The following is a 27372-nucleotide window of genomic DNA, read 5'->3' as shown; positions in this document are numbered from 1 at the left end:
ACTGTGACACTGAGATGCTGCTCGTGTGGTGAGATTGAAGAGATGAAAGGAGTTGTGTGTGTTGGGTTTCTGACCCTGCAATGCTGTCTGTGCCGCTGAGATCTGCAGAGAAACTTCGGTAAAGTTTGAGGTTCTTTATAGGGTTAATTTCTCATTGTCTGAATCAAGCAGAATTCAGAGGAAAACTCAGTTTGAAGTCCTGTAGAAGTGATGCACTGGGAAGGGATTGCAGATTCCCTGTGGTTTCTGACACAGCTGGGACATTCCTCCCATTGCACTGTCCATGTGTGTCCCACACAGGGCTCCATCTGCCACCAACCGTGAGACACGAGCAAAGAAACCCCTGCAGTTACTCATAAACTTGCTGAAGTGGTCGATGAAGCCTCTCTCACACACACAGGAGCCACGAAGTGAAGCAGCAGCACTGACTCAGTGCTAGGGTGGTGCTTCATGGCTGGGACTGGTCCAGGAGTGACAAAGCAGTGTGTGTGGCAGTGCCAGCACTGAGCACGGTCACTGGTGGTGTTTCTGTCCTTTATTCCTATTGCCTGGGAGCAGGAAAAGATCAATGCCTGGGATGCCTCCATCTGGGAAGTGGTCACAGTCACCTGCTCTTCATCACTCATGCCATAAAAACCACATTTTTTTATATATTTCCTCACAGTCTTTTTCATATACAAGACATGTGAATAAATCACTTGAATGAGCAACTTCTTTACAGCTGTGGACAGGTTTGATGCTCCCGTGAGTTGATCCAGACACAAATTAACAAGAAGTGCAGGAGTAACTTCCACGACAAAATTTATACTGGAAATAATTTCTGTGAAGAACCGGTCTGAGTTCTGCTCGTTTCGATTCTAAAATTAAAATTGTATTTGTAATCATTAAGTAGTCGTTAACTGATGAACAAATCATTAACTGAAATGATGAAACAAATCATTAACTGAAATGATGGACATATGATGCAAAAATGCTATAAAGCTCCTGACAGCTTACATTTCTACAGTTAAACAAAAAAAAAAATTAAACTACTATTTTCACAGCTTTGCCGTTCAAAGACTTTTTCCCTCCGTCCAATTCCAGCTATTAAGGGACAGCTCCCTCCTCTGGAGCGTTTTATCCTTGCACTGAGAACATCGGCTGTGGTTACTGAATTCAGGAACCTCTTTTAAAATCCCTTTGACCCACTGCACAAAGCCCAAAATACCTTGGGTTGACTGAATATAGAAATAAATTCACCTGTGTATGGGTTGACACCACCGTAGAAATCCTTTCTGTGCTGTTGTAGGTCGGTTTGAACATCTGTAAAACAAAGCCATTTAACCTCAGGGCATTTGCAACTTTAATTTAAATTAAACACATTTCCCCAGCCCAAAACAAAACAGGTGTTTTGGGAATCGGAATATTCTCCGTGGAAGGAACTGCGTTTTCTTTACAAACAGGTGTTTCTGGGGGTGAATCACAGAGGAAAAGATGAATTAAAAATAGGTGGGGGTGTGATTTCTGTGAGAGGCTTCTGAGCAGGGAGAGTTTCTGATTTATTGATTCCACCACTGCTCGGGGAAAACAGAAGTAATTTGTCTCTGTAAATAGAAGTGGAACAAAGAAACTTGTCTTCATTACCACTTTTTTCCCCTTATGGAAACACAGTGTTTTTCTAATTTCTTGTCTGAAAAGAAAAACACAATTACTATGTAGATTAATTACAGCTAAATTAACCCAACCTTTCAAACTCGATTGCCACGTAAAGCTGCATATTCTACTGCCAAAACGTACACAATCTTCTATCTGTAAGAATTAATACTTCTTAATCTAGTTAGTGGTTAGCAAAGCAAGTTAAGGAAATAATTAGTCCAGAAAGGGATGGAATTCAAGAAGCCTGGTTGGAATTTGATTGAGATTGGCCAACAGGATCAACAAGTGTTTGAAGGGGGCTGACAGACAGACTGACAGATCCCAACCTGCTTTGAGCACCTCGTTTTCCTCAAGAAACAGGAGCTCTGTGGGGCAGAACAAAATTTCAGTGCTTTGTGATCTACTAAAGTAGTGTTTAAAGTGACTGTATGGCATAAAATTCAGATTAGATTAGCAAGATATAAATATAAATAAATATAAATGCCAAAGAGCTGGAATTTGCTTAATTTTAAGATGTGATCTCCCACTAACACAGCTGCGATGGGACCGGTTGTGCTGAGGGTTTATTCCATGAGCAGCTTTGCCAACAGAATATTTAGAGGTTTTTTTTTTTGCAGAGCAAATGCTGCTCCCTCAGGAATAAACCCCTCCAAGCACAGAAAAGGGCAATTATCCATCTGACAGATTTGCTCTGCCATACATTACGTGTAACAAAGCAGGAAATGGGACTGAAATAGAAAATAAGGTGCGAATTTTCTGCAGCTTTTCTAATGGAATTGCATTAATCCACACAGAAACAATCAGTAATATTTCCATGTCACCTAAACTCGAAACCAGACGCGTTTTCTAGAACAGAAGCAACCTGTGCTGGGGCTTTTATTTGTTTGGTTGGGTTTTTTTTTCCCCCTGACTTATTATTTTATCAGCATGTGGCTGGTTATTCATTTCCTGAGGAAAAACCAATAATCAATGTCTGCCAGCACTTGCTTTTTATTTAATTAGAAACACAGGACTGCAAAGAACCTCCTAGATCACCAAGCCCAGTCTCTAATTAAACACTCTTCAGAAATATCGATTCATCCAAGCTGCATAAATATGGTCAGTTTTGTAACACTCTATCTCTGCAGAGACTCTGAGTGATCTTCTGCTTTTTTTATTTGTAAGAATTTTTTCAGTATAAAGAGTGATTATTATTTTCAATGCAAGGAGCTCATCCTACAGACCTCTGATTTTCAGTGATTTTATGTGACACGATTACAGTGCTTTGCACTGGAAATTAGCAGCGTTTGATCTATGATGATTATTATTATCATTATTATTAAATCTTTGTGTTAATTTTCATACTTCAAGTGCCTCAGTCGGTTGAAGAAATTGGCCATATCTAAAAAGCTAAGATAAATGGATTCAATCCTAAAAATCCTAAAAAATCCATTAGTGTGTTCTCCCTATATTTAATGTATTCTTGACTGTAAAAGATGCTGCTGCAACTGGAAATACACATTTCAAACATCAACTGTTAAAATAATTTTAACCAGAAAGTAACTTCAATTGATTTTGTCGTACTAGAAGGAATACATTAAATTACCTGCAACGTTATATATCAAATTTGAATTTATAGAGGAGGAAAAACCCAATTCCTTTAATGTATTACTATTTTTCATTAATTTCTATAATTTTGTTAGAATGAAGAGGCTGTAATTTAAGCCAGATACCCTTCTATGGACTGAGCTGTAAAATATGAGGACGATTTTCCAGCTCCAACTGCCTTGGAGTCGGGAGCCTGGAGCCTCTGCTGTTGTTCCTGCAGCCCAGATCCTTACATGGCACTTTCTGTGCCCAGCTGCCAAGGCCCTGAGGGCTCAGCAGATTTATTCCAGATATTTATTCCAGCCTGGACAACTGCAAACTGCTCAGTTTGAAATTCCCAGCAGGCTCTGGCTGGCATCTGGATGGAGGGGAGCTTGGGATCACTCCCTGTCCTGGAGGTGTCCAGGGAAGGGGCTGGAGCAGCAGGAGGGGCTGAGGGAGCTGGGGGGGCTCAGCCTGGAGAAAAGGAGGCTCAGGGGGGACCTTCTGGCTCTGTGACCCCCTGACAGGAGGGGGGAGCCGGGCTCTGCTCCCAGGGAACAGGGACAGGAGGAGAGGGAACGGCCTCAAACTGTGCCAGGGGAGGGTCAGGTTGGACATCAGGAGGAATTTCCTCATGGAAAGGGTGGTCAGGCCTTGGCAGGGGCTGCCCAGGGAGGTTTGGAGTGCCCAGCCCTGGAGGTGTCCAGGGAAGGCCTGGCCAGTGGCACTCAGTGCTCTGGGCTGGGCACAGGGGGATCCATGGGCTGGGAGGGCTTTTCCAACCTCAATAATCCTCTGATCCTGTGAAGTGAGAAAGGGCTCAACAGGCACTATTTTAAATCCCGTTCCTAGGGCTGATTCACTGGGGGCTTTCCAACATTAGATACTTCTAATTTAACCCTCATCCCCATCAAGGTTGGACAGGGCTTAGAGCAACCTGGGCTAGTGGAAGGTGTCCCTGCCCGTGGAATTAGGGCTGGAATGAGCTGGTCTTTAAGGTCCCTCTCCCCTCAACCCATCTGGGATTCTGATGTTAAAACTCATGCTAGAAATGAGCAGGTGCCTTGGGCAGTCATATAACCCACCTAAGTAGCAAGGGTAATTTATAAAGAACCTCAAACATGTTGTAAATAAGCAGGAGTTGAAAAGCGGTGTATTTTTCCAGAACAGAGTCCTTTGCATTTACAGGAAATTCGGATCTTTTGGAGATGTTGTTTTAACTGCCAGTTTTGTGAGGCTGCCCCGGAGTCAGCCACACACTCACCTGTGCACTGAGCCAGGAGACTCCTGGAATTCTGTTCACCTCCCATGGGATTCTGTGAACTGTTCCTGGTTCAAGCAAAAGTTTCCTAGGAATTTGTCTTGGGTTGGCCGGGTCAGGGTTTGGCACAGTCACGTAACATAGTAGTGTGTGTTCTCCAAACCACACCGTGTCTTCTAATGCTTCATTTCAGCTCCCTGATTGAGCTTGTTCATGGAAATTATGTAGTGAAGTGTCTGCTTTCTTCTCTAAATTGACAGTTGTGCACTGAGCTGTGAGACTTCTGGAATTGCTGGCTATGAGACTTGTGGAATTTACCGGTATGTTGTGGACTCCCCATCCCTATGGGAAGCGTCCAGCGCCAGGCTGGACAAGGCTTGGAGCAACCCGGTCTAGCGCAAGGCGTCCCTGCCCATGGCAGGGGTTGGAACGAGGCCATCCTCACTGTCCCTTCCCGCCAGTCCGTTCAGTGACTCCACAGCACATCCCACAGGGAGCGGGGCCGGATCAGGAGCTCCCAACCCTGGAGTCCCCTCAGCTACCCCCGGAGCCCCCTCAGCCCCCTCAGCCGCCCGGCCCCGCCCTCCGCGCTTTGGCGCCAAACCCCCTCAGCCGCCGCTCCCGGAGCTCGCGAGGCGCGCGGCTCTCGCGGGACTTGGGGGCCCCTCACGGCCCGGCCCGGGCCCCTCACGGCGGGAGCGGTGAGGAGCCTTCACCCCGCCGTGATCTGCCCGGGAAAAAAAGGGCTTTTCCTTCGAAATACAAACTGCCCGGGAAAGAAAGGGCTTCTCCTAAGAAATACAAGCCGCCCGGAGCCGGGGAGCGCAGCCCTGCCGCCACCCGCCTCACCCCAGTCCCTGGAATTCGCTTCGCTAAAGAGCCGGGAAAGGGACTCCTCCTCCAGACCGCCTTTCCGAGTAAGCTGAGAATTTGGGGAATTACCCCCCCTTAACCTCCGATATCGGGGACGTGAGTGCACAGCTGCCCCGATAAGCGCTGTGGTTATAAATCTATTTATTTTGGTTTATTCCTGCCACTGCCAAGTAACTTCGGCGAGTTGAAACACGACAAACCCTTTGTTTTATTCGGCTGGGTTGTGTCATCCCTCTGCGTGGTATTCGCTGCTTAATTTGTGGGACGGTCCGGTTTCTGCTTGGCAAATCTTCGAAAAATCTGTAGGTTTACTGTGTATAACTGATGTTTCTCTGCCTCTGTGGCAGCCTCGCTGCTTCTCTTTAACGCTTTTGGTGTTGTTTGGTTGTTTGTTTTTGGTTTTTTGGGTCTTTTTTTTTCAGGAGGGGAATAAAAGCTGCTTTGTGGCAATGTTAGATCCTTTGGAGAACAATCTCTTTGATCTCCCTGATTACGAGAACACCGAGGACGAAACATTCCCACCTCTCCCACCTCCTGCCTCCCCTGGAAGGGACGATGCTGAGTGGGCTCAGGCTCATGCAGGTGAACACCCTCCCCCGACCCCTAAAAATCCCATTTTAACGCTGTGTAATCAAAATTATCCGTCTTGTGCTTCACTGACTTGGAGTTCACTGCATGAAAATAGCCAGAAAACAAATGGCAGATTTAAATTGTTAACCAGTCTGTGCTTTCCATCTTGTGGGGAGAGTTTGTCTTGGTGGATTCCGTGAAAAATAGGCACACAAAGGGATCTTTATAGAATTCAAGCTCTTCTGATGAAGTGATGCTTTAGAGATAATTATCCAGCAGTGATCTATAGCTACACTTGATGACTTGGATTTTAGAAGAGATGAGAGTGTTGAGTGTAATTTTCCAGGGAGTTATTAGTAGATTTTGTAGAGCATATGACCCAGGAACAATCTCACTCTGTCAGTTCACTGGAAAATAGGATTTGGGATAGACTTAATTCCTTGAGGCGTGAAAAGGAGAACTTCTGAATTCCTGAGGGTCAAAGGAACAAAAAATAAACCAAGAAATCAGTATAATAATTGCTATTATGAGATGAGATGGGCAGTGGTGCCTTGTCTGTTTAGTCAAATAATAAATGAGCCCCAATCAACAAGTGTTTGGGCTTTGCTTCTTAAAAGACACGTTGTTTATTGTCACACCACCTCTGCCTGCTTTTTGAGGGCACTGCAGGCGCCCTCATGAAAGTTCTAAAATGAGAAAATTGCACTTTCAAGGAACCTACTGTGTTAGAAAAGTTGATTCTTCGTATTTTGCAGAGAAGGATTTGCTTAAAATCTGTCTTGTGGGAGGAGCAGCATGAAACATGCAGTTATTTTTTTAAATACTGTATCTACCATGGAATGCTTGTGATGCTGCTTCTCTGGTAGGGCAGAAACTTAAAAATGTGTACGTGATGCAGTTGTAGCTGATGTCAGTTGAGTTGTATGCTCAGTTATATACTCAGAGAGTGTTTCCTTCCCTGGGTGCAGATGAGAAGCAGCAGACACAAAGCAAGGACTCTGCTGTGGTCCCACGGAATGCTCTTAAAAGGCCAAGGCCCAAACTGGATGCCCAGAGGTAAATTTTAACGGGGTGTCTCTTTTTGTGATGAATTTGGCTGTGGGAGGAGGAGGAGGAAGGGTCCTGGTGATCCCTGCTGAGTGCAGGGTCAGGAGATGGGAAAGTGCCTTTGGGATGCAGTGTCTGAACCTTGCATTCCCTGCCTGCTGTATAATGCTATTTTTAGTCAAACTGGCTTGAATTCTTCTTGGGGCTTAGTACATGACTGGTACTTTAAGAGATATTATTTATAAATATTTATTGTTTACACCTGAACATCGTGATTTTGCTTCAGGCACAGAACTGTAGATTTCTTGGTTTAGTTCAAATCTGCTTCAAAATAAGACCTCAATATAATGGGCCCTCTAAGACACTAAATAAAGCACACTTACACCTGCTTTATGTACAAACTGGATGAACTCTATAGAAGAGATTTTTAGGTTTTCTTTGCTGTTATCACTAAAACTGGTGTAAGCTCTTTATAGCCAATAAAGAGTCCAGGCTTTCAGTTTGGTCTGATTTAAAGGCACTGGTGGGTTAGTCAGTGATACCACAGGTGAACCATTCAATTCTCTTTCTGTAATCAAAAGCAAAAAGCTGCTTGGACCAGGTCTACAAGTACTGTCAATTAAAAAGATCAAAAAGGTGTGGGTCTTGCAGCAATCTTTGTCCAATTTTGTACATTTTCTTAATGACTTCTGTACTTCTTTCAGGTAGAGCTCTGGAGCTTTGGGCTGTTTTAAGGAACGTCAGAGGGGTTTTTTTTTATGTTTGGGGTTTTTTACTTGTTATTTGAACAAAGAAAGCGGGTTTCAAATAACTCCTCCTGTTTCCTGTTACAGATTAACCTCAGACAGGGGACTGCCAGCCCTCAGACACATCTTTGACAACGTCAAGTTCAAGGGGAAAGGGCACGAGGTGAGACTTGGGCAGTGGAAGAGTCTTGTGGGAGGGGGAAGGAAAAGTTACCCAGGTGTTCATCCTGCCTAAATTTTCAAGAGACTGGAGCTGCAGATACTTTGTGTTTTCAGGAGTGTTGCTGTCCCTTTTCCCTCTGCAGCCTCCTGGCTTTGCCAGCTCTGAGCAGCCAGGTGTTGTTTTTTATGCTGCAGGCAGAGGACCTGAAGACACTCATCCAGCATATGGAGCACTGGGCACACAGACTGTTCCCACAGCTGCAGTTTGAGGATTTCATTGACAGAGTGGAGAATCTGGGAAACAAAAAGGAAGTGCAGGTATGTCGTGCCCTATGGACCAGTCCAGGAGGTTGGTTTGGGAGATCAGTTGTGCAGCAAAAGGAGCCTGAAGTTGTTCACATTGCTAACAATTATAATGTTACTTAAATTAACTTCTCACTGTTTAAAGCCCTTTCCAGTATTTATATTTCGATATAAATATTTATATTTAGATATAAATACTGGATAATAATTTGAATTAATACTTCAGAGGGTTGACTTCAGGACATCTTTAACCACAGTGAGTTGTTTCAGAGTGCTGGGGCAGGTTGGCTTTTGGGGTTTTGGTGCTTGGTTTTTCATGTTTGAACCTGCCAAAGAAGATGAAGAATCTTTGCTTCACCTGGCTGGGTGATGGGTGTAGGACTGGGAAAAATGATGCACAGCACTGACAGTTGTGGGTCTGACAGACATGGAGTGAAGAGAGTATATTTTCAGAGTAACAAAGTGTAAAAGTGCTGTGGTTTTAACATCGTTTCCAGTGTTGACCAAAAAAAGTTGCTACAGCTGAAGTACCAGTATTTAATCTCTCCTTTGCAGACCTGCCTAAAGAGGATTAGACTTGACCTTCCTATTTTACATGAAGACTACAAAAATAATGAAGGTATGCTCTCTGTGAGGTTTGTCAGTGCTTTAAAATGACTTCACTTCCCCTTCTACTGACCAGAAATTAATGATCATGATACATTTTTCTAATGTGGAAAAAATTGCTGAGTGGTCTCAGTTTTAAAACCAAACTTCTGTGAAACTTGTGATTAGACATCAACAGTTTTTTAAGGAAAGGAAGAAACAGAGGTAGCTTGAAAGAAGCTTTATTAGCAGAAATGGAGAATTTCATCGTCATTCCTGAGGTGCTGTGCAGGTTTCCACCCTTCCATCAGGAGTCTCTCCTGAACCATCGTCCAGGCTGTGTTCTCATGAAGATCAGACTCCAGACTGCCAGTGCCTTGGAAGGTGTTCTGGGGGATGAGTTCCCCTGGTGTCCCCCGTGGGCTGTTCTTTGGCAGATGGTGACCTGTGGCTCGCCCTGCCCCTGGGCTGCACTGGCTGGAGGTGGGTGCAGCCCTGGGCAGCCACACACAGTGACACGCAGTGACAGTGGCTGCTGCCGACAGGCCCTGCAGAGCCATCAGGCGTCCTGTGCGATGCTCCCACACATTCGGGTTCCTCTGGGCTGCTCTCAGCTGGGGGTGGTGCTGCAGCTGCTCTGCAGAGCGTGGGTGGCATCTCCCAGAAACCAAACCTGGAGCTGGAGTGCTGTGTGAACAACCAGCACCTTGTGCCAGCTCACGCTTCTGTCCCCAGGCTCAGGTGGTGCAGAGGCCCTGGGCACTCCTTTGGGAGTGCTCTGCTGCTCTCTTGGTGGGTGAAGCTTGTCTGATTAAACTGCCTCCATCTTTCGTGGTTTGTGTTGGGAGGGACCTTAAAGCTCATCTTGTTCCACCCCCTGCCATGGCAGGGACACCTTCCACCAGCCCAGGTTGCTCCAAGCCCCATCCAAGCTGGCCTTGAAAGTTTGGAATTCCCATAGCTACTCCTGCCGCTTCCTGAAGGACAGCGTCACATGAATAGGGTGGGAAGAACATTTCCTGGCCTTTCTGTAAGGATTACCTGGATTTACTGTGTCCTTTGAACCTTCAGGCACAGGTCCTGTAGCTCCCTCAGTACACAGATAGACACTGATTATTGTGGGGGCATCTCTGATGAGCAGTTCCTGTATCCTTTGAATATCAGGTATGTGGACCTTGGCAGAAAATTACCCGTTAAAACTAAACTGTGGGCTGATCTTCAGCTGCCAATACAACTGTAAGATGTAGAACATAGAAATGCTTTGAAAATGAACTTCTGATAGGTGTGTAGTGGGTTTAAAGTGTTGACTTGCATCCCTCTTCCCCCTCCCACCACTCATTTTTACCCAGAAGGAGAAGGGGAAAGCAATGGACTGGATGCAGCTGCTGCAGATGCACATTCCAGCTCTGGGAATGCAGAAGAACTGCAATGCCTGCCTGGCACGGCTCTCACAGAGGAGCAGCAGGAGCGGATGAAGAAGAACAGGCAGCTGGCACTGGAGAGGAGGCAGGCGAGGCTGCAGGGGCTCAGCCAGGCCCAGCCCAGCCAGGCCCAGCTCAGTGGTGAGAACCTGGGTCAGGGCTTACCCTCAGGGCAGGGCTGAGCAGCTGCTGGGGAAAGGGGATGCAGGGGCTGCTTTGCTAAGAAGGGGCAAGATGTGCAGCTCTGGCATTTCAGGAGTTCCCTGCAGTCCAGCTCCTCACTGCTCTGTGCCCAGCTGGGATAGCTTTGGCCTTGGTGAATGGAGCTCAGCTTGCTGGCTCTTTCTGAGCTGCCTTTCCTGCAGACTGGAATTCTGGTGCTGGAAACAGCAGGTAAACACAGTAAGTGTTGGCTCATGCTCTCCCTGTTCTCCTCTCCAGAGCTGCCCCCCAGTTCCTCAGGAGAGGAGCTGCTCACTCAGGACCCCGCTGACCTTACTGAAGACATTCCAGTTCCTGCAGCTGCTCTTACAGAGGATGGAGATGGAGCGTTGGGATGTGCCAGGGAAGAGCAGTAGCTGTTCCCACACTCTGGAGGCCTTTTTGACCCACAGACCCTCCTGGTTTAAGTCCTGTGATTACACTGGGGTGTTGCTGGCTCGCTGCATCCACGAGCTCCAGGGCCATCCTCACCACGGCACTGCTGGACTGGGACAGAGCTCTTCCCTGCAAGCTGCAGATGAGCAGCTCCACACACCAGGAAACAGAACAGACTTCTCCAGCTGCACTTAAACCGTCTTTTCCACCTCCCACGACATTTTTAGGATATATTGAGGTTTTTTACCTACTTTGCATTTAGTTTATAATTTATGCCAAACTGAATTACCTCGGATGTTGACAGGTGAATTTCTATTACAGTTGTGCTGCTTGGGGTTTTTTAACAGCTCTGTTTGGGTCTGAACAAGGGGACTGGGATTTTTTAACATGTTTATGCAGACCTGCATCTTTTTCTTATAAAATTAAAGTTATTAAATTTCAGAAGTCAAACCTGAAATTCTTTTATGAGGCTGTTCCAAGGCCAGGCCCTCCAACCTTCCCCATCCCTTGGGTCACACCTCTCTTCCCAGACAGGTCCCTGCTCTCAGCCTTTGGTTTTGAGCATATCCCTGACCCTCCCTCACCTGATTCTGCTCTGTGCTCGAGGCTCTGCTTCATCCTCTTCTCACAGTCTGGTTTTTCCCTGCACAACAGCTTTTCCCTGCTGTGGAATGAAGAGGAGTCACCCCCTCCAACAGCCAAAGTACTGAATGAAGCAGTAACCTCCTGGACACGGGTGGATTTTATGCTGATGTGCAGCTCTGGCATTTCACTGCACAGAATTCCCTGTTCCAGGTTAGTGTGAGGAGTTTGTATTTCATATCCTTGTAGAAATGAGTTTAACTCAGGGAACTAGAGTGGAACAAGGAAGTGTTTAGGTTTTAATAATTTAGGGGACAACGTGAGGAAAGGATTTTTGGAATGATATTTAAAAGAATTCACCACACTGCCTTTAGTCTGAAAGATGAGTTTTATCACATATAAAATCTTTTGGTAACTCAATACATGTTCACAATCAGATAAAAATAATTCTTATTTAAAATAGACGTTTAGCTTCTTATTAAAGGGACTCTTGAATATTTAAATAAACTGCTTAGTAAAACATCCCCCAAGCACTCGTGAGCAGGAGCAGCTGCTGGTGGGTCACAGCTCAGGTCTCGCCTCAGTTGACACATCCAGCAGCGCCAGCTCCCGGATCTCCTCCAGCAGCTGGTACAGGCTGGGCCCCTTGGTCTGGCAGAATTCCCGGTATTCCTCCTCCAGCACTTCCCCCCTGCCTTTCTCCTGGGCACGCTGGGCTTCCCCTGCCCCCTGACTGACCGCCTTGACCAGGTCAGCCCTGCCCAGCTGGGCACCGCTCGGGGCAGCCTCGCGGGCTGCGCGGGGCTGAGGGGCATTGCTGAGGATTTCCAGCCGGATGGTGTCGGCGTGGCAGCGGGAGCTCTGCACGAGGATCCTCACCTGCAAAGCAGTTACTCTGGAAATTCCTGACGGTGCTCCTTCCCTTTCCCCCCCCCATCAGCTGCCAGACTCACTGTGATGTGATCGAAGAGGCGCAGTGTGAGCGAGCCCCCGGAGGTTGGAGTGGAGGTGATCTGGCCCTGGGAGCGATGCAGGGATCCAGGTTTCCACTCGCAGCTCCCGGCCCCTCCGCACGAGATAACCAAGCCCTCCTTGTTCCTCATGTAGGCAGCACCTTTGATTCCATACCTACAACACAGCACACACAGCCTGCTCTGGTTGCACCCTTAGCAGTTCTCTCAGCTGTGAGAGAACTCCCTGGGGTTATAAAGAGCGACATGAAGGGCAAGCACAGCAGCCTGGGAATCCTGCAGGAACACTGAGGGGGCTGCCAGAGGAACCCAGGGAGTACAGGACAGCAGCACTGAGACAGTGACTGAAGTGCTTTGAGGGCAGTGAAGCAAAAGTGAAATAGTCAGTGCTCCCTTATCTGAGGGTTGGGTGGGGCCTGGGATGGCTCAGTGAGGGCAGAAGAGCAGCTTTACAGGTTTTTCCAGACAGCACAGTGGGGACACAGTTCTGCATTAAAAATAAGGTTACTTCAAAGCAGCAGCACGTGTGCCCTGGGTTCTCTCTAAGCTTTTCCTGGTTGGGGAGGTTGTGGCTCTTCAGCCATGGAGCCAACCCTCTGGAATGCACAGCACATCCAGGAAACTTTAAAATACACATTGAGAAGCTCAGAAATTAAAGTGTAGTGTTAGTTTCATGTAACTGCCTCCTGCTGGCACAAGTCAGTGTGGAAACACCTCTGTGTGTCCTGGTGCTCCTGGTACCACGTAGGTGTGGTTGTTCAGCTCACTGAGCTCCAAGGGACCCACCTGGGCACGAAGACGAGGACGCCGTTGGTGCGGATGGAGTAGATGACCCCGTCGGCCACGCAGCGCTCGTCTGTCTCGGGGCTCCTGTCCCTGAAGTACATGCACTGGAACAGCTCTGTGGACTGCTTCTGAGCTCGCTGGGCTGCCTGGGAACACCCCCACAGAAAGAGAAGACAAAAAACCTACATAAATATCTCAATAGCTTCGATTTTCATGGCTGCTTTTTCCCATTACTTACTCCCTTGCCCGTCCCTAGAACAGTTACATCTAAGAGGGAATCCTACATGTGGTGCAGTGAAGTATGAGGTCACTGTTACTTCCACTCTCAGAATAAAAACTAATATTTTAAAAAGCCCCACAGCATTCCAAATAAAACCAAAGGGCTCCTGTGTCCTCACAGTGCCCCAAAGCCACAATCCAGGGGCAGCACAGACATGGGGAGTCCCCAAGGACCACCTTACCCTGTTCCTGTTGTTAATGTGTCTGCACAGCTCCTCCAGGTCCTTGCTGCTGCTGACGTGGTCCTTGCCAGGCCCTGCAGCTGCCCCTGCCAGCAGCAGCCTGTGGACAACGATGTCCGCGTACCTCCTGATGGGGGAGGTGAAGTGGGTGTACTTGTCCAGGGCCAGCCCTGCCAGGGAAAGGGGAGCAGGGATGAGCAATCCATCCATCCTCTGCCTCCCCACTGCCCACAAACAACAGGGACAGCACAAAAACGAGCAGATACCATAATGGTGAAACTCCTCCTCGGGGCAGGAGCCAGTGGAGAAGTACAGGGCGTTGGCCATGGCGTGGGTGGCCATGGAGCGCAGCAGTTTGTTCACCAGGGGGTCCGAGGGGTCGTTGGCTTTGTCCAGGGACTCTGCCAGTGCTTTGTTAGACCTGGAAAACAGCAGGAGTCCTGAAGAAAATGACACTGGCCCTGGTCAGCAGGGCTTAGAGTTAACAACAGCATTTAAAACCACCGAGAAATTAACAGTTATTAATACAGAGATGGAAAGCAGGATGATCTCGAAACTTTCACCCCAGTTTAGAAACAGCTCTGCTCAAGGAAAATGTTTAGGAAAAAAAGAGTTTTAACCAACAGGCCTGTCTGCTGCAGCCTGGAGAACCAGGGACTGGAGCAAAACCCCATCCTGTGCACCACAGAACAGTGAGCTGGTCCAAAACCTTTCTGTCAGCACAAATGGGACAAGGTGACACCCAAATCACAGAGGCTCTACTGATGCCCTTCACTGTGATGGCCAGACACGACTCTCCCAATGTGATGACGCTCATGGCCTTCTCATTATCTTGACCAAGTAACTCTGAATTATTCTGAGTCACTGAAAACGACCACATTGCACAGGGTTCACCTGATTTAACCCAGTACTCCCTGACACAGGACACACAGTGCAAACAAGGCTCTTGCAGTGCTTACCCACTGCAGTGACTGAGTAAATGCTTTTCTGGGTATGTCTGCAATGACTCAGCCACTGCCATTTGCACTGGAACAGCTTCTCCTGGTCAGAACATCATCAGAAAGGTTATTAAAAATCTTTCTAGGAATTGCTCTGCAGTGCCTGTGAACACTGACACTCAGAGCTGGAATGGTGTGTAATGATAACATGGCCAAACAGTTAATTGCTTAACTTAACTTAAAGAACTAAATGACCCAAAGGTACCGTGTGTCTATGGAGAAGCCTTTGGCACTGGCACATTCCCGGAGCTCGGTGAAGAATTCCTGCCGAGGGGGAGGGTGCTGACGTAGCAAAGCCTGGTGGGGGAAATCCTCCCAAATCTTTTTTGCCACCCAGTGGTTGGCCAGGATCATGCACTCTGCCACGGTCTCGTGCACCTCCAGGGGCTGCCGGGGGATGAGGTCGTGGATGTTCCGTTTCTCGTCCAGCTGCACTCGGATCTCGATCCCCTCCAGCTCCAGGGCCCCGCTCCTGTCCCGCCTGGCCCTCGCGTGCCGGGCGATCTCCGTCAGTTTGGAGATGGCCCAGGCCAGCTCCGACACCTTCTTCTGCCTCGCCCCTTCATCCAAGTGCTCCAGCTCGGGGATGTCCCCCAGGACCCCGGGGTCTCCATCCAGCAGTCCCTGGGCCACCTCGTACTCCAGCTTGTAGGAGGAGCGGATGACGCTCCGCGTGTACCGCACGCTCAGTGCTTCGTAGGATCCCTCCTCCAGCTCCCACAGGACACTCACAGCGTACCTGAAACACAACAGCCCTGCTCACCTCAGCCCTACTGCAAATGTCCTAATTTAATTCTGGGTTTCTTTTCTCCATGAAACCAGAGTTCAGCAACATCACTAATTAATGCATTTGCCTTTTGTGTATCACAGCTTCATAACTAAGGACCAGCTGCATCAGCAGTGTTCTCAATCCAGCCAAATCCAATGTTTTCAATCCAATCCAATCTAGGGCAGAGAACCCCTAAGATATAAGGTCACAATTATTTTAAAGCAGTCACACTGCAATAGTTATTTTTATTCATTTTCATTTTATTAGATGCATCCACAATGAGTATCTCTGCATATCCTCATGCCAGCCACCAACTGACCCTGGAAACTGAAACAAAATGGGATAATGGCCTGTTTGAGGAACAGCACAATAGGAAAAAATGTGACCATTCACATGGATGCACTTCTTGGCAGCAACACTGAGTGACACTCCATAAAACCGCTCCTGGAATTTAAGCTGGGCATTTAACATCCAGCGTTAAATCACACAGAAAAGAAGTTTACATAGCAAATCATTCCTGCTGCTCTCTGGGAACAGGGATAACACAGGTAGGAAACCTTGCTTTTGCTTCATGAGTCTTCTGTCAGCAGTTACTCTCATCCAAGAAAATACTCAGCACTGATGAGAGATAAATATTACAAGAGCTCTCTAGTGGGGAAATGTGTCAACAACAAACGATTTCAGGAATGCATTTTTCATGTTTAAAGAAAAAAATCCAACCCCAATCTTCTGTGATTTCATGTCTGTATTCCAAAGGATAATCCTTTCAGCTACCTCTGGTAGAACTGAAAGGTATTTTTTAATGTACACTGTTCTCGCACTTGAGGATTTAGTAACAATGCAAAAACATCCCAACACAGAGAATGGTAATAACAATTAAATAACAATAAAATTACTGGTGGAAATCTCCTTCCTCAGAAGGATTAGAAAGCCTTACCTGTCAACCCCGCTGAGCAGGGAGCAGAGGTCAGCACTGAGGACAGAGGGCAGCATGTCATAGCGACGGTCAGCCAAGTAACACGTGGTGGCCCTGAGGAATAAAACAGTTCCTGCCCTGGCCCCAGCGCTCCTGGGTGGGCAGCTCCCAGCAGGGTGGGGGGTCAGATTGCTCAGATTGCTTCAGCTCAGCAGGACACACGGCCTGGCTCGAAGAGGTTATTCCTACAGAGCACACACAGGGGCAAGACCCAAGTCAAGTGGTTTAAATAACTGATTTTGCCTGCCTTGGTACTGCAGCTCCTTTAAGGCCAGAACTAGGGCTGGACAAAATATGCTCAGTGAGGAAGAGGTGATTTAATGGCTCCATCAAACATCTCTGCTGCCTACACCATTCACACTTCTTTGCATCTACAAAGAATGCAGCTCATGAAGTGATTCAGCATTTCAACTTCAAACCAGTTCAAAAAAGAGAATGAGATATGGGCACATTAAAACACCAGACTGAGTATTAAAGCATAAGCCTGACAAATACCCCTGGCATTAAACCCATGTAAGATTTAATTCCATTTTGTGGCTGTTCTGTGCTCCGTGTGGGGATTCATCCCCCTTGGAATGCAAACACGTGGATTGCAAAAATACCTCACGTCACAAATGCTGAAGCAGAATACGGAGCAGAGCAGTGGTTAGGGAAAGATAAATCATAACTCTGGGGAAGATTTACCCCAATAAAAGCAGAATGCTGTACATTAGTTTCATACATTAGTTTCAATCAGCTGCTCCCACGACACAGAGCGAGCATTTCCTTCCCTCCATCCCAAGTTTCCCTGGGGCAGCGTCACCAACTCGTGAGCTCTGCTCATTTCCCAGCTTGCAGGAGCCCCTTTACCTCGCTCTGGCCTCCACATCGGTGTAGGAGTTGGCAGGCACGAAGTGGGTGACGTCTGCAATGTGCACCCCCAGCTCCAGGCGGCCGCGGGGCAGGGCCCGCACGGACAGCGCGTCGTCCACGTCCTCGCAGCCCTTGGGGTCGATGCTGAAGATCAGGTGAGTGTCCCGCAGGTCGAGGCGCTTTTCCACCTCCTCCGGCTTCACCTGCCACGGATTCTTGGAAGAACTGGCGGGCATTTCGCTCATCTGCACACAAAAACGGTGTTGGTGAAGGCAGGTTTACGTGTTTTCTACCAAAAAAAAAAAAAGCCAGCAAATCAGATTTAATTGGTTTTGCAAACTCTTCTTGCCTTGTGTTTTCCGAGTCAGTCCATTCCATTTACTTTATGGAAAACATGAAACAGAACTGAAAAGAGTTCTACTGTATCAATGACAGCTGATATTGCTGTGGTACTGCAGTATCACAGTGACCACTGACATCACTGTGACACTGCAGCTCTGGCACACATCACCACTGCATACTGGTGTTTTTACTTTCCTTTTCTTTCCATTAATTGTAGGCATAATCAAAATAGTTCTTTATGAAACCTGGGTTGAAGACAAAAGCATTTAAGACAAAGATTTCAGTAGGAGCAGGCCTTTAGGATCAGTACCATAAGCACATATTAAAGACAGTAATATCTTGTAAGTTTACCTCAAATTAAAATTAAGAGTTTGTAATCTTTTCCTCATAGAGAACAGATTATCTTAAAATCATTTTTAGCTTGAAAATTTGTAGTGTCTTTAGAACCACTGATCCAAAATATTCCAGAAAAATAAACTCTCAGTAGTTTTCAGCTTCCAAACACCTGCTGGCAATGAGGCCATTCAGCTGTAAGAGGGTCCCTCTCTTTGAGGAACAAGAGATGAACAGAAGAGAATGTGTTTGATCCCAAAACACACCTGGATTTCCGAGAAAGGGGCAGCACAGATGCTGTTCTCCACCAGAATAGCTGCAATTTCCCCCTCAAGATCTCCAATCCTCCCCAGGACTCTCACAAAGTGCCCGTTGGGATACAGGGAAGTTGATTCCCAGGAATCGATTCGCACGACAACCCTGTAATCCTGCAGGGAGACAGCTGGGTGAGAGCAGGCCATGGACAGCAACCCCAGGGCACACAGAGCTCCCCCAGGGACTGCAAACTCCATCAGTTTTATGGGATGGAAAAAGAAACCCACAGTGACAAAGATACAAATACTGAGAATTACATTTCTGTCCCCATCAAGGGCCCACCTGGGTCGTTATGTGGAGAATCTCCACCTTGAAGGGTTTCAAAAAAGCAAGGCCAAGATGTACACAAATGTTGTTACATTACCTGCAATGCTTCAGCTTGCTGGGTACTGATCCGGATCTTGGGAATTCGGTAATCCCAGGGTGTTACAAGGACTTTCTGAGCGTTCCTGCCCTGGGACTGACTCTCTTCTTTGGAGGGAAAAGTGACCACATAATCCCTCCAGTTCTTCTGAGTGATCCCAACAACTTTACCTTTAAATAAGGAACATTGGACATCCCACAGTGACACAGGAACATGAAGGAACGACGTGGGAGGCAGAGCAGATTCACTGCTTTGTCACACAACATGCACTGACGTGTCCCCAAATGTGTGTCCCAAGTGCCAGCAGTGTTTGGTGTGCACACAATGCCCGTGTGTTACAAATTATTGTTGGCACAGCCAGGTTTTAACAAGCCTTTACTTATGGGGAGATTATCTCAGTGTATAGATTTCAACTGATGCATAATCCATAAATTATTCAGAGATTCCCACTGCTGCTGGAATGTGGCCAGTTCTAGTGAAAAATACAGAGAATTTTTAAGGAGGCAGAGCAAAACCAAACATCTTTTCCTTGCAGAAAGAGAATTAACCTCTTAAAACTTTTAACTCTGACCTCAACAAACCTGTAGCTGCAAAGTAAATTCCAAGTAAGACTCCAAGTTCCCATGGCACACAGGCAGGTCACACTGGGATACTTTATCACCTAAAAATTGGGGTTTCTCATTATTCATCAGCAAGGCATTAAAAGGGTGCTGTGTCCTTACCTGTGGGCATGGGGTCACCCGTGGTGTCAGCAGGGGCTTTATCCTCTGTCTCATTCTCACAGAGGGCAACAGTCCTTCCCTTCCATTCCTGCACAGGGAGCAACTCCACAACCACCACATCCCCGTGGATGGCACGATTCCGAGCCTTGGTCCCGTAAATAAGGATGTCACTTTGAAGTTCTGGATTTCAAATAAAAAGAAACAGAGCTAGAATCCTCCAAAAAGTTTCAAACCCCTCCACTCTTGGCAGCGTTCTGCTGAAAGAACAGAAAATTACATTTGTAGTATGTTTTCTTCCAAGAAAAGGACTACTGGCAAGTAATTAATATTGCAAAGAAATTAAAACCTTTTCCACTATTTTTTAAGGAGATATTAAGCAGTTCTGTAAGTGAACTCTTGGAGAAAAAGCAGCAGAGTTCATTGTTCTTAGGCAGCAGCTTTAAAAACACACAACACTGTCAAATTGTGGCAGCCACTGCCACAGGATTCTGGGCAGGGTTCAGAACAAAACAAGCTTTTAAAAAATAATTAGTGTATGAACAGTGGTTTGACTGCAGGGCCTGTCACAGGAACCTTTCAAAGTCATTGCTGAGAGCTGGGACATCAACGGTGTTAATTGGGGACAATGAGACAATGCTGATCAGTCTGATCCAAAGGGCATTTTTCCTGTTTTTTATTGCAGTCAAATGAGTGGTCACCTGAAGTGAGAGCAAAGCACAGGGATAACAAGTGGCATTAGTATTTAACTTCAGAGAGGTCCAGAGAAACCCCTGAGGAGGACAAGAAGGTGGACAAAATGCTAAGAAAGGAAGGCCATAAAGACTCTTGTGTTTGCTCTCAAGGCCTCCTGTCCAGCCCATGAAAATCACCCAAGCATTGCACTATCTCAGCTCTCATCTTGTTTAACAACAGCTACATCCACATTCTCCTTCATGGAAAAAGCCCAGCGTCAGAAAGGCCCTGAGCAAATGTCCCCCCGTGTTTTTTCCCACCTGTGTCTTTGCTGCCACACCCCTGAAGTCGAACAAAAGCTTCCAGTTGTGCTCGGTGCTTGTTGACGTTCAGGGTGCCCTGAAAGAAAACAACAAACCCATCAAAGGAATGAAACAGTCCCACCCCTAAAGAGCCAGCTTTAAAGGACAACATTTTGGGGTTTGCCATCATCTTTACATAAATCAGTAGGGGTTTTTTGATAGGTGGGTTATTTTGAATACAACTGTTCACTCTGTAGGGGGACAAGGCAGGGTGCAGGATTTGAGGTACTCATGTGTGGAAAAGAATGGTAAATTCTTCTAAATGCTCAATTTATCTCTAAGATGGTAAAGGTCATTTTATTCCAGCCACAGGCAGTGTGAGATTACTTTTGCTGCCTGCTTTAACATGGAATCTGGCATTATTCCAACAAGAAAGAAAGACCTCAGTCTCTCTGTTTGTATTTTATTCCTGCCTTGCTGCTGAAATTGCCAAGAAAGGAACAAATTACTGCCCCTAATTCTTTAAATAATTTTTAAGAGAAAGACACTTGTCCACCAACAATCCATATTAAGGCCCTGAACAGCCATAAAACTATAAATTAATGTCACTGACTGAGAGATCTCTGTGCACATGAAGCAAGAACTGCTGCCCTTGTGCAGCATTCTTTGTATTGAAGAATAAGATCCAGCTGATTCAAAACACACCTGGTTTCTCAATTCACGGGTATATCACATATCAACCTGAAGAAAAATCCACAGCAAATTTAAAATCCTCAGTAGCCAATTCTCATTATAAGTTCTCCAAGACAAAAAGATTAAAAAAATAAAAATCCACGTATTCACAAGAAATATTTTAAGAATCTCAATCCCTTCCACAGCAATGTTTCTTTGTCTGATCAGTCTCATTCAGGCTGAAGGAACCAAGCACAAGACTGCCCTGGTCTGTGTGTGCTCTCTATGTAACAAATTACCTGCAGGTACCTTCCAGATTTGATGCCAGCCTCCAGTACTTCCAGAGGTAAATGCTCAGGATATTCCTTTCCGTGGTTCTCTTGGCTTTCACTCTCCCGTTCACGCCGAGCTTGAGTTATGGAGTCAAAGAGTTCATGGGCAGCCTTTAAATCAGGCCAGAAGTTATCCAGGTAATTCTGCAGGCACAAATATAAACAGACAGGAAGGTATTTAGAGGCCTCTGTTCCTTTAATAATGCATTTGGAAAAGCCCTGATGGACATGAAACATCTCAGGTTTATTCTGGATTCAAGCTAAATCATGGATAAATACAACCAAGGTAAATTGGTTTACTCAACATCCTTTCCCAGCTGACCACAAACATCCTGTCCCCATATCCCACTGAATGAAACAGCTTCAGAGATCAACACCAAAATGCAGAATTATCTTCTCAGGCATCCCTGTATCCTCAGCAGTCTGGGCTGAAGTGAACTGGCAGGATGCTGCTGATGGATATTTAGGGTACAGCTGTTGATGGACTGTTGGCACTGAGGGAACTGATCACAGCTCATCAACACCAAACTCTTTAAAAACAGAGAAAGCACTGAAAAGGGCTCCTAAGAAAGATGACCTCTGTTTTCAGAGCTGCTGTTTTTCTCTTCAGCTCTCTGGTTTGTTCCCTGCCATCATTTTTTCTGACATTCCCATAAGTGACATCTCTGCTCTCTTTGAGAAACGAAGGCACGAGTCACCCATCACAGTTTCCTCCAGTGTAAACTCTGGGGTGATTTGCAGTACACTTCAAGGTACCTGATGCAGCATAAAGGAAACCTTCTCTTTTCCTGGCACGTTACCTTGAAGGAAATCACAAACACTCCTTCTGTTTCGTTCCCAAACTGCCTGATGGCATCTTCATCTTCCGTCACCATAACAACTGGCATCTGCCCCAAGCAGTGGTTGTAATACCAGGCTGCTGCGTTGTAAATGTTCCTAGAAAAGCAAAGTTTGAAATAACTTTTCTGGCAGAGCTCATTTGCTACTTGCAAGACTTTTGCTGGCTTTGTATAAAGGAGATTTTGGTTTAACACACAGGCTTTTGAGAGATATATAGAAGTTACGTAAACCTGTTACCTGCAAAAATGTTTATGTGTTTGTAAGCTCCAGGAGAAGAGAGGAAAATGGGATGTTTCCTCCCCAGCACACTCACTTGTGCCCTGGCTGCAACACAACATGTTCTTCCTCTGACTGGAGGTTTGTAAAAAGCAAGGGGAGCTGCCAAGACTCCAGTGCTGTGGTGTAACTTTACAATGACCCAGCTTTTTTTTACCATTATTGCATTTAATTTAGTACATTCTCACTTTATTTGTAGAATTTTTCTTAATCATTAAAGCACAGTCTAGACTGTCAGTGACTGTGAACTGCTCCAAAGCCAAGCAGAGCAAGGGCCTGAACTCTCAGTACCCAATGCTCACATTCCTAAACACAGAGCCATGATCCTGTCCAGTGTGGCACTGCAGAGGTTAAACCCAACCTGCTCTGCCATTTCTCCATGGATTCTCCCTTCTCTCTTGGCAAATAGCAGTGCTGGTGGAATTCATTGGCAAACACGGTGCAGTCGTGCCGGGGGTCCTTCAGCAGGTTTCGTAACTTGTTGTACTGCCTGGAATACAAAAGAGATAAATACACTTTTGTGCCTTCTTTTGGTAATGCTGTTCTAACTCCAGGTGAAAATGCAGCTGAAGAACTCAAGGCAAATCACTGTCATGCACAAAGCAATGCATTCATGGAATCACACCACTGATGGTACAACCCAAACCACCACCTGCAAGCAAGCTTTTCTAACTTCCATCGGGAATGCTTCTCATTTTAAATATATGATTTTAAACACTCTGATTTAATTTTCAACATTTTAAACATTCTGATTTAAACTTATTTGTTTTCCAGCAAGTCCCAGAAAACATCCTAAGTGTTCAGGAGCTTATCTTGTCACTTAGGGCCAACGGCTATTTCTGCAAAAGCATTTGTGCTTCAGAGATACAGGAAGGCCTTGGGAGTAAATTTTACTCTAAAAAGCCACGGGGACACACAGGTTCATGTGTGGTGAGTACCACAGAATAGCACTGATTGCTCCCCAAAGAAAAGTGCTCAGTCCTCAACAGAGCAAACCCAAACCTGCCACAGTCCAGCTGTGGCTCATGATGTATCATTACTGCAAAGCCTCATTCATTCCTGTCACAAACCATCTCATTAATTAAGAATGTCACAGGTTTAAAACTGCTCCTATGAAATGAAAACTATGCCAGGCATTGCTGCCTGTGGATCACAAAGGACCCCACTTCTTCCCCTGCTGTAAAATTATATTAAGGCACTTGAAAGACCTAAAAACAAATGATACATTTTACAAAGTCACTCTTCTCGCTTCAATCTAGATAAAAAATAAGGTTTTATGGGATAAGTACCTGCGTCCTTTTTGGTGCTGCACAGCCTGACAAGCTGTTTGCATGAAGATAATTCCTTTCAGCTCTGGAAACTCCAGAATCTCCAGGTACTCCTGCACAACTTTGCAGTCGGGGACCACGTAGTGTGTGACGTCATCTGAGAGCAATTTGCCATCTGAAATATAACCCAGAGTTTAAAGGCTTAAATGGCACTTCTAACACTGGTTCAGACCTCAGGGAATTCGAGTTGTGTGTCCCCCAAGATGTTCATCTCCCTTCTTCTGCTGAACAAAATTATGGCTACTATGGTACAGTTCTGTGGTCAAGTCTCTACATTCCTGACAGAACCTTTTTGCATCCACTGATGCCAAAATTTAGTGTCAATTCTATCCAAAGGAGTGAAAAAGAGCCAGTTTCATAATGAAAAGCCTGTAACTTAAGGAGTACAGGCAACAGCCCTTTTTCCTCTCCCTCCATGTGAAAAAGGGACCACACCTCTGGGAGGAAAGATCTTTTACTGGAATTTTCAAGGGGTGTAGAATCATGGGCAGTTCTGTTATCTGCCCCCACAGCTCTCTCTGTTCACAATACCCATTTACAGCAGTTTTTTTGGTATATCTTTATGTAAAAGAGCACAGGTAAGAGCACATGTGGAGAAAAGCAATGCTACTGCTAAGAGAAGATGTTCTTGAACCCAAGCTATTAACCATCACTGCTAATTTTCTCTGAAGAGACTCCCTCCCTTAGGAATAAAGCATCAAAATACCACAGCCAGCCCATCACAGATGACACCTTAAAATTAATGAGTTTAACTGGTTTTGGTATTTCAAAGATTGCCCACTAAACTTTCAGATGGGGGAGATCTCCACTGTATTTTCTCTTGGTACCTGTTTAACCTTCATGGTATTATCAACACTGAATTGCTGAGCTCACCAGAGTGCAGGCAAATAATACATAATAAAAGTACACAGACCCTGACAAGTCATGCTATTTTCATGTCTTTTTTAGAAGCTGACCCAGGACAATCTGTCAGTGAACTGTGACCACTGGAAGTGTGGATCCAGTCAGCACAACTGTAATTTGCCTTCCTCTCCCACTGAAGGATTATAATGGATGATGGCAGAATGCATACAAGAAAGCTAATATTTATTAATAATTCAGAAGAGCATTAGAAGTGAAATGTCACTGGAAGATTTATGTAATCTGCCCACACTAAGCTATCCTTGCCTAACCTATACATCCAGAACAGAGTAACTTCTGAGCAGGCACAGCTCACCCTCACAGGCACCTGCAGATGTGATTTATTCAGGCAGTCCCTCGCAGCGCAGGAAATAAATTTGCTCAGCACACTGTGCAGAGTCAGGAAGGAAAACAAACGTTCCCCTCACCTCTGGGTTACCTTGAATAATTACAGAGGCAAATATTCTGACAGTCACCTGCAGCACAATTTACGCTGGCGTGCAGAAGAGGGGAAGTTTGGAACGGCAGGAGAGGTAAGACATTTCTTCTATGTGTTTTTAACTTATCCTTAGGGAATTCAAACCCAAATGCAATATATTAAGGAGCAGTGACTATCACTAGGCCTGACATCCCATGCAATACACTGCAATAATATAAATAATATACCGTCTGCCCTCAATTGTAACAGACACCTAAACCAAAAGTGACAACATCTATGGCAGTGACAGTTCCAAAGAATTAAAATTCTCAGCCTCTTCTTTTAGGCAAGCCAATAATTTGGTCTATTTAAACAGGTTGGATATTACTGTTTAATAAATTGTGCTGTTTTAACACCCACAAAAAACCAGACTGAAATATCAACCAAAGCCCAGGTGATGATCTATGATGCACATAAACACAGTCTGTAAAAACAACAACAAATGCAGACATCAGAGCCTGGCAGCCTTCCCGTGTCTGAAATGCCCTGATATAACACAGGCAATTACATTTAATTACTGAACAGAAAGAACTGCTGATGCAGAATTACAGTCGCTTCAAGATAATGGCTTGGCCCCGTTGTTATACTTAACAGGTATGTACAGAATTTAATGCATGCTATAAACCAATACCCTGCAGAAATTAATGCCTTTTTTAAGGATCTTTTAAAACACGGGGAGCGTAAAAATTGAACAATCCTTCAGCCCTTTATCACTGCCTGTAAACTGCTCACAGTTAACCCCTGGGACAACCAACTCCGCGATCCCTTTCTCAACGCCTCGCTCATTTCCGAAGGATCTTGCTTTGAAGGGAAACTTTTGCTACAGCCGCGATTTGGGACTCTTTGGTCTTTCCAGGGTGGTTCAGCAGCATCCGAACCTCAGCTCGGGGATCACCCCACGCCCTGGGATCAACCCCCTGCCCAGGGATCACTCTTGTTCAGGGATCACTCTTGTTCAGGGATCACCCTGTGCTGTAGGGATCACCTTGTTCAGTCACCTGTCAGGATCACCTCCGCTCTGGGATCACTCCCTGCCCTGGGATCAACCCCCTCCCTCAGGGATCACCCCCTGCTCAGGGATCACTCTTGTTCAGGAATCACCGCCTGCTCAGGGATCACCCCTCCCTCAGAGATCACCCCCTGCCCAGGGACTACCCCCTGCCCAGGCATCACCCCTCTCTGGAATCACCTCAGCCCAGGGATCACTCTGCTCAGGGATCACCCTCGCCCAGGACCACCTCAGTGCCCAGCTCTGCCTCCGGGATCACCCCTGCCTCAGGGATCACTCCCGGCCTGCCTCAGCGGTCCCCGCCTGCCCCCAGGCGGTCCGCCCCTGCTCAGGCATCACCTCGCGCGGCGCATCACTGACTGCGCTGCGGCACAGCGCGATCCGTGCATCCGGCAGCGGCACGTCCGCCCGCAGGTAGTGCTCCCGCACCACCCGCACGGCGCGGCCCTGCTGCCCCCGCAGCTGCAGCACCTTCTCCGTGCGGAGCATCGGGACCGGCGGGGAACGGAGGGCACCGGGGGTGGAACAGCAGCGACCGGCGGGCACCGGCGGCCCCGAGGCCGCGACTGCCGGGGCGCCTGCGCGGGGCGGGGCGCGGGGTCACGGCGGGGAACGGCACGGCCGAGGGACCGCGGGTCGGGCTGAGCACGAGCTCCGCACCGGCAGCTCTGCAGGACAGCGCGACTGAGCTGCGGGCACGGAGAGCTCCGACGGACAGGCGGAACGAGCTGGGGAACGGCAGCTCGCAGGGCGCGGAGCAGCAGGGCACCGGCGGGAGCGGCAAGGCACCTGAGGGACACGTGGAACGAGCTGAGCGAACTGGAACTTGAGTTGAGGGACAGGCGGAGCGACGCTGAGGGAACCGCAACGGCCGGGCGGCGGACGGAGGGAACCGGGAGCTCTTGAGAGGCAGGCGAACGAGCTGAGGGAACTGGAACTGCGCTGAGGGACGGGGAACGAGCCGAGGGTACTGCGGACCGAGGGGCGGCTCTGAGGGACAGGGTGGGAACGAGCTGAGGGAACCGGGGCCAGAACTGAGGGACAGGCGGGAACGAGCTGAGGGAATCGGGAGAGTTCTGAGGGACAGGGAGGAACGAGCTGAGGGAATCGGGACAGCTCTGAGGGACAGGCGGGAACGAGCTGAGGGCACGCAGGCACGAGCTGAGGGCACGCGGGCGGTACCTGAGGGACACGGGGGAACGAGCTGAGGGAACTGGAACCTGAGTTGAGGGACAGGCGGAGCGAGCTGAGGGAACCGCAAAGACCGGGCTGAGGCGGACTGAGGGAACCGGGAGAGCTCTTGAGAGGCAGGCGGGAATGAGG

The 27372-nt window shown here is 47.1% G+C and overlaps 2 protein-coding genes and 1 non-coding gene across 8 annotated transcripts; 2 read left to right on the top strand and 1 right to left on the bottom strand.

The window, feature by feature from the left end:
• Positions 1-5135: 5135 nt before the first annotated feature.
• On the top strand, positions 5136-16073 carry TIPIN (TIMELESS interacting protein). 5 transcript variants are annotated; one of them, XM_050309808.1, is made up of 9 exons: positions 5242-5382; positions 5761-5920; positions 6877-6964; positions 7789-7864; positions 8059-8181; positions 8722-8785; positions 10101-10313; positions 10614-11564; positions 15604-16073. In XM_050309808.1, the coding sequence occupies exons 2-8, from the start codon at positions 5788-5790 to the stop codon at positions 10748-10750; spliced, it is 834 nt and encodes a 277-aa protein (XP_050165765.1). In that variant the 5' UTR covers positions 5242-5382; positions 5761-5787; the 3' UTR covers positions 10751-11564; positions 15604-16073. The 5 variants fall into 5 exon arrangements, with proteins under 5 accessions (XP_050165770.1, XP_050165765.1, XP_050165767.1 ...); XM_050309810.1 differs by lacking the exon at positions 15604-16073 and adding an exon at positions 13071-13209; XM_050309809.1 differs by lacking the exon at positions 15604-16073 and adding an exon at positions 12292-12375.
• Positions 9199-9341, top strand: LOC126637089 (small Cajal body-specific RNA 14). Its single transcript, XR_007628197.1, has one exon. It is a non-coding gene; the product is annotated as a small Cajal body-specific RNA 14 (non-coding RNA).
• Positions 11768-27355, bottom strand: DIS3L (DIS3 like exosome 3'-5' exoribonuclease). 2 transcript variants are annotated; one of them, XM_050309806.1, is made up of 17 exons: positions 27232-27355; positions 23624-23777; positions 22696-22824; positions 22019-22154; positions 21186-21362; positions 20233-20311; positions 19241-19420; positions 18519-18688; positions 18106-18267; positions 17162-17409; positions 16274-16366; positions 14773-15306; positions 13836-13990; positions 13570-13739; positions 13109-13254; positions 12305-12479; positions 11770-12230 (listed from the first exon to the last, which is right to left on the bottom strand). In XM_050309806.1, exons 2-17 carry the CDS (start codon positions 23665-23667, stop codon positions 11913-11915), a joined length of 2916 nt encoding a protein of 971 aa, XP_050165763.1. In that variant the 5' UTR covers positions 23668-23777; positions 27232-27355; the 3' UTR covers positions 11770-11912. The 2 variants fall into 2 exon arrangements, with proteins under 2 accessions (XP_050165764.1, XP_050165763.1); XM_050309807.1 differs by lacking the exons at positions 22019-22154; positions 22696-22824; positions 23624-23777; positions 27232-27355 and having other exon boundaries at positions 11768-12230; positions 21196-21208.
• Between the last annotated feature and the right edge of the window lie 17 nt (positions 27356-27372).

Source organism: Myiozetetes cayanensis, unplaced genomic scaffold (assembly GCF_022539395.1).
Source record: "Myiozetetes cayanensis isolate MyiCay16 unplaced genomic scaffold, myiCay2020 scf14, whole genome shotgun sequence".
NCBI lineage: Eukaryota > Metazoa > Chordata > Aves > Passeriformes > Tyrannidae > Myiozetetes > Myiozetetes cayanensis.
The sequence above is the reverse complement of the archived record's forward strand: the minus strand, read 5'-3'. Positions and strand labels throughout refer to the sequence as shown.

Coding starts and splice junctions, on each gene's coding strand:
- DIS3L (XM_050309806.1), bottom strand. CDS start 23,667: ATGCAAACAGCTTGTCAGGCTGTGCAGCACCAAAAAGGACGCAG. Junction 20,312..21,185: donor AATCTGGAAGGTACCTGCAG/GTAATTTGTTAC, acceptor GTTTTCTTTCAG/GGCACCCTGAACGTCAACAA. Junction 17,410..18,105: donor CCCCTTTCTCGGAAATCCAG/GTGTGTTTTGGG, acceptor TTTTGTGTGCAG/ATGAGCGAAATGCCCGCCAG.
- TIPIN (XM_050309808.1), top strand. CDS start 5,788: ATGTTAGATCCTTTGGAGAACAATCTCTTTGATCTCCCTGATTACGAG. Junction 8,182..8,721: donor GAAACAAAAAGGAAGTGCAG/GTATGTCGTGCC, acceptor TCTCCTTTGCAG/ACCTGCCTAAAGAGGATTAG. Junction 8,786..10,100: donor AGACTACAAAAATAATGAAG/GTATGCTCTCTG, acceptor ATTTTTACCCAG/AAGGAGAAGGGGAAAGCAAT.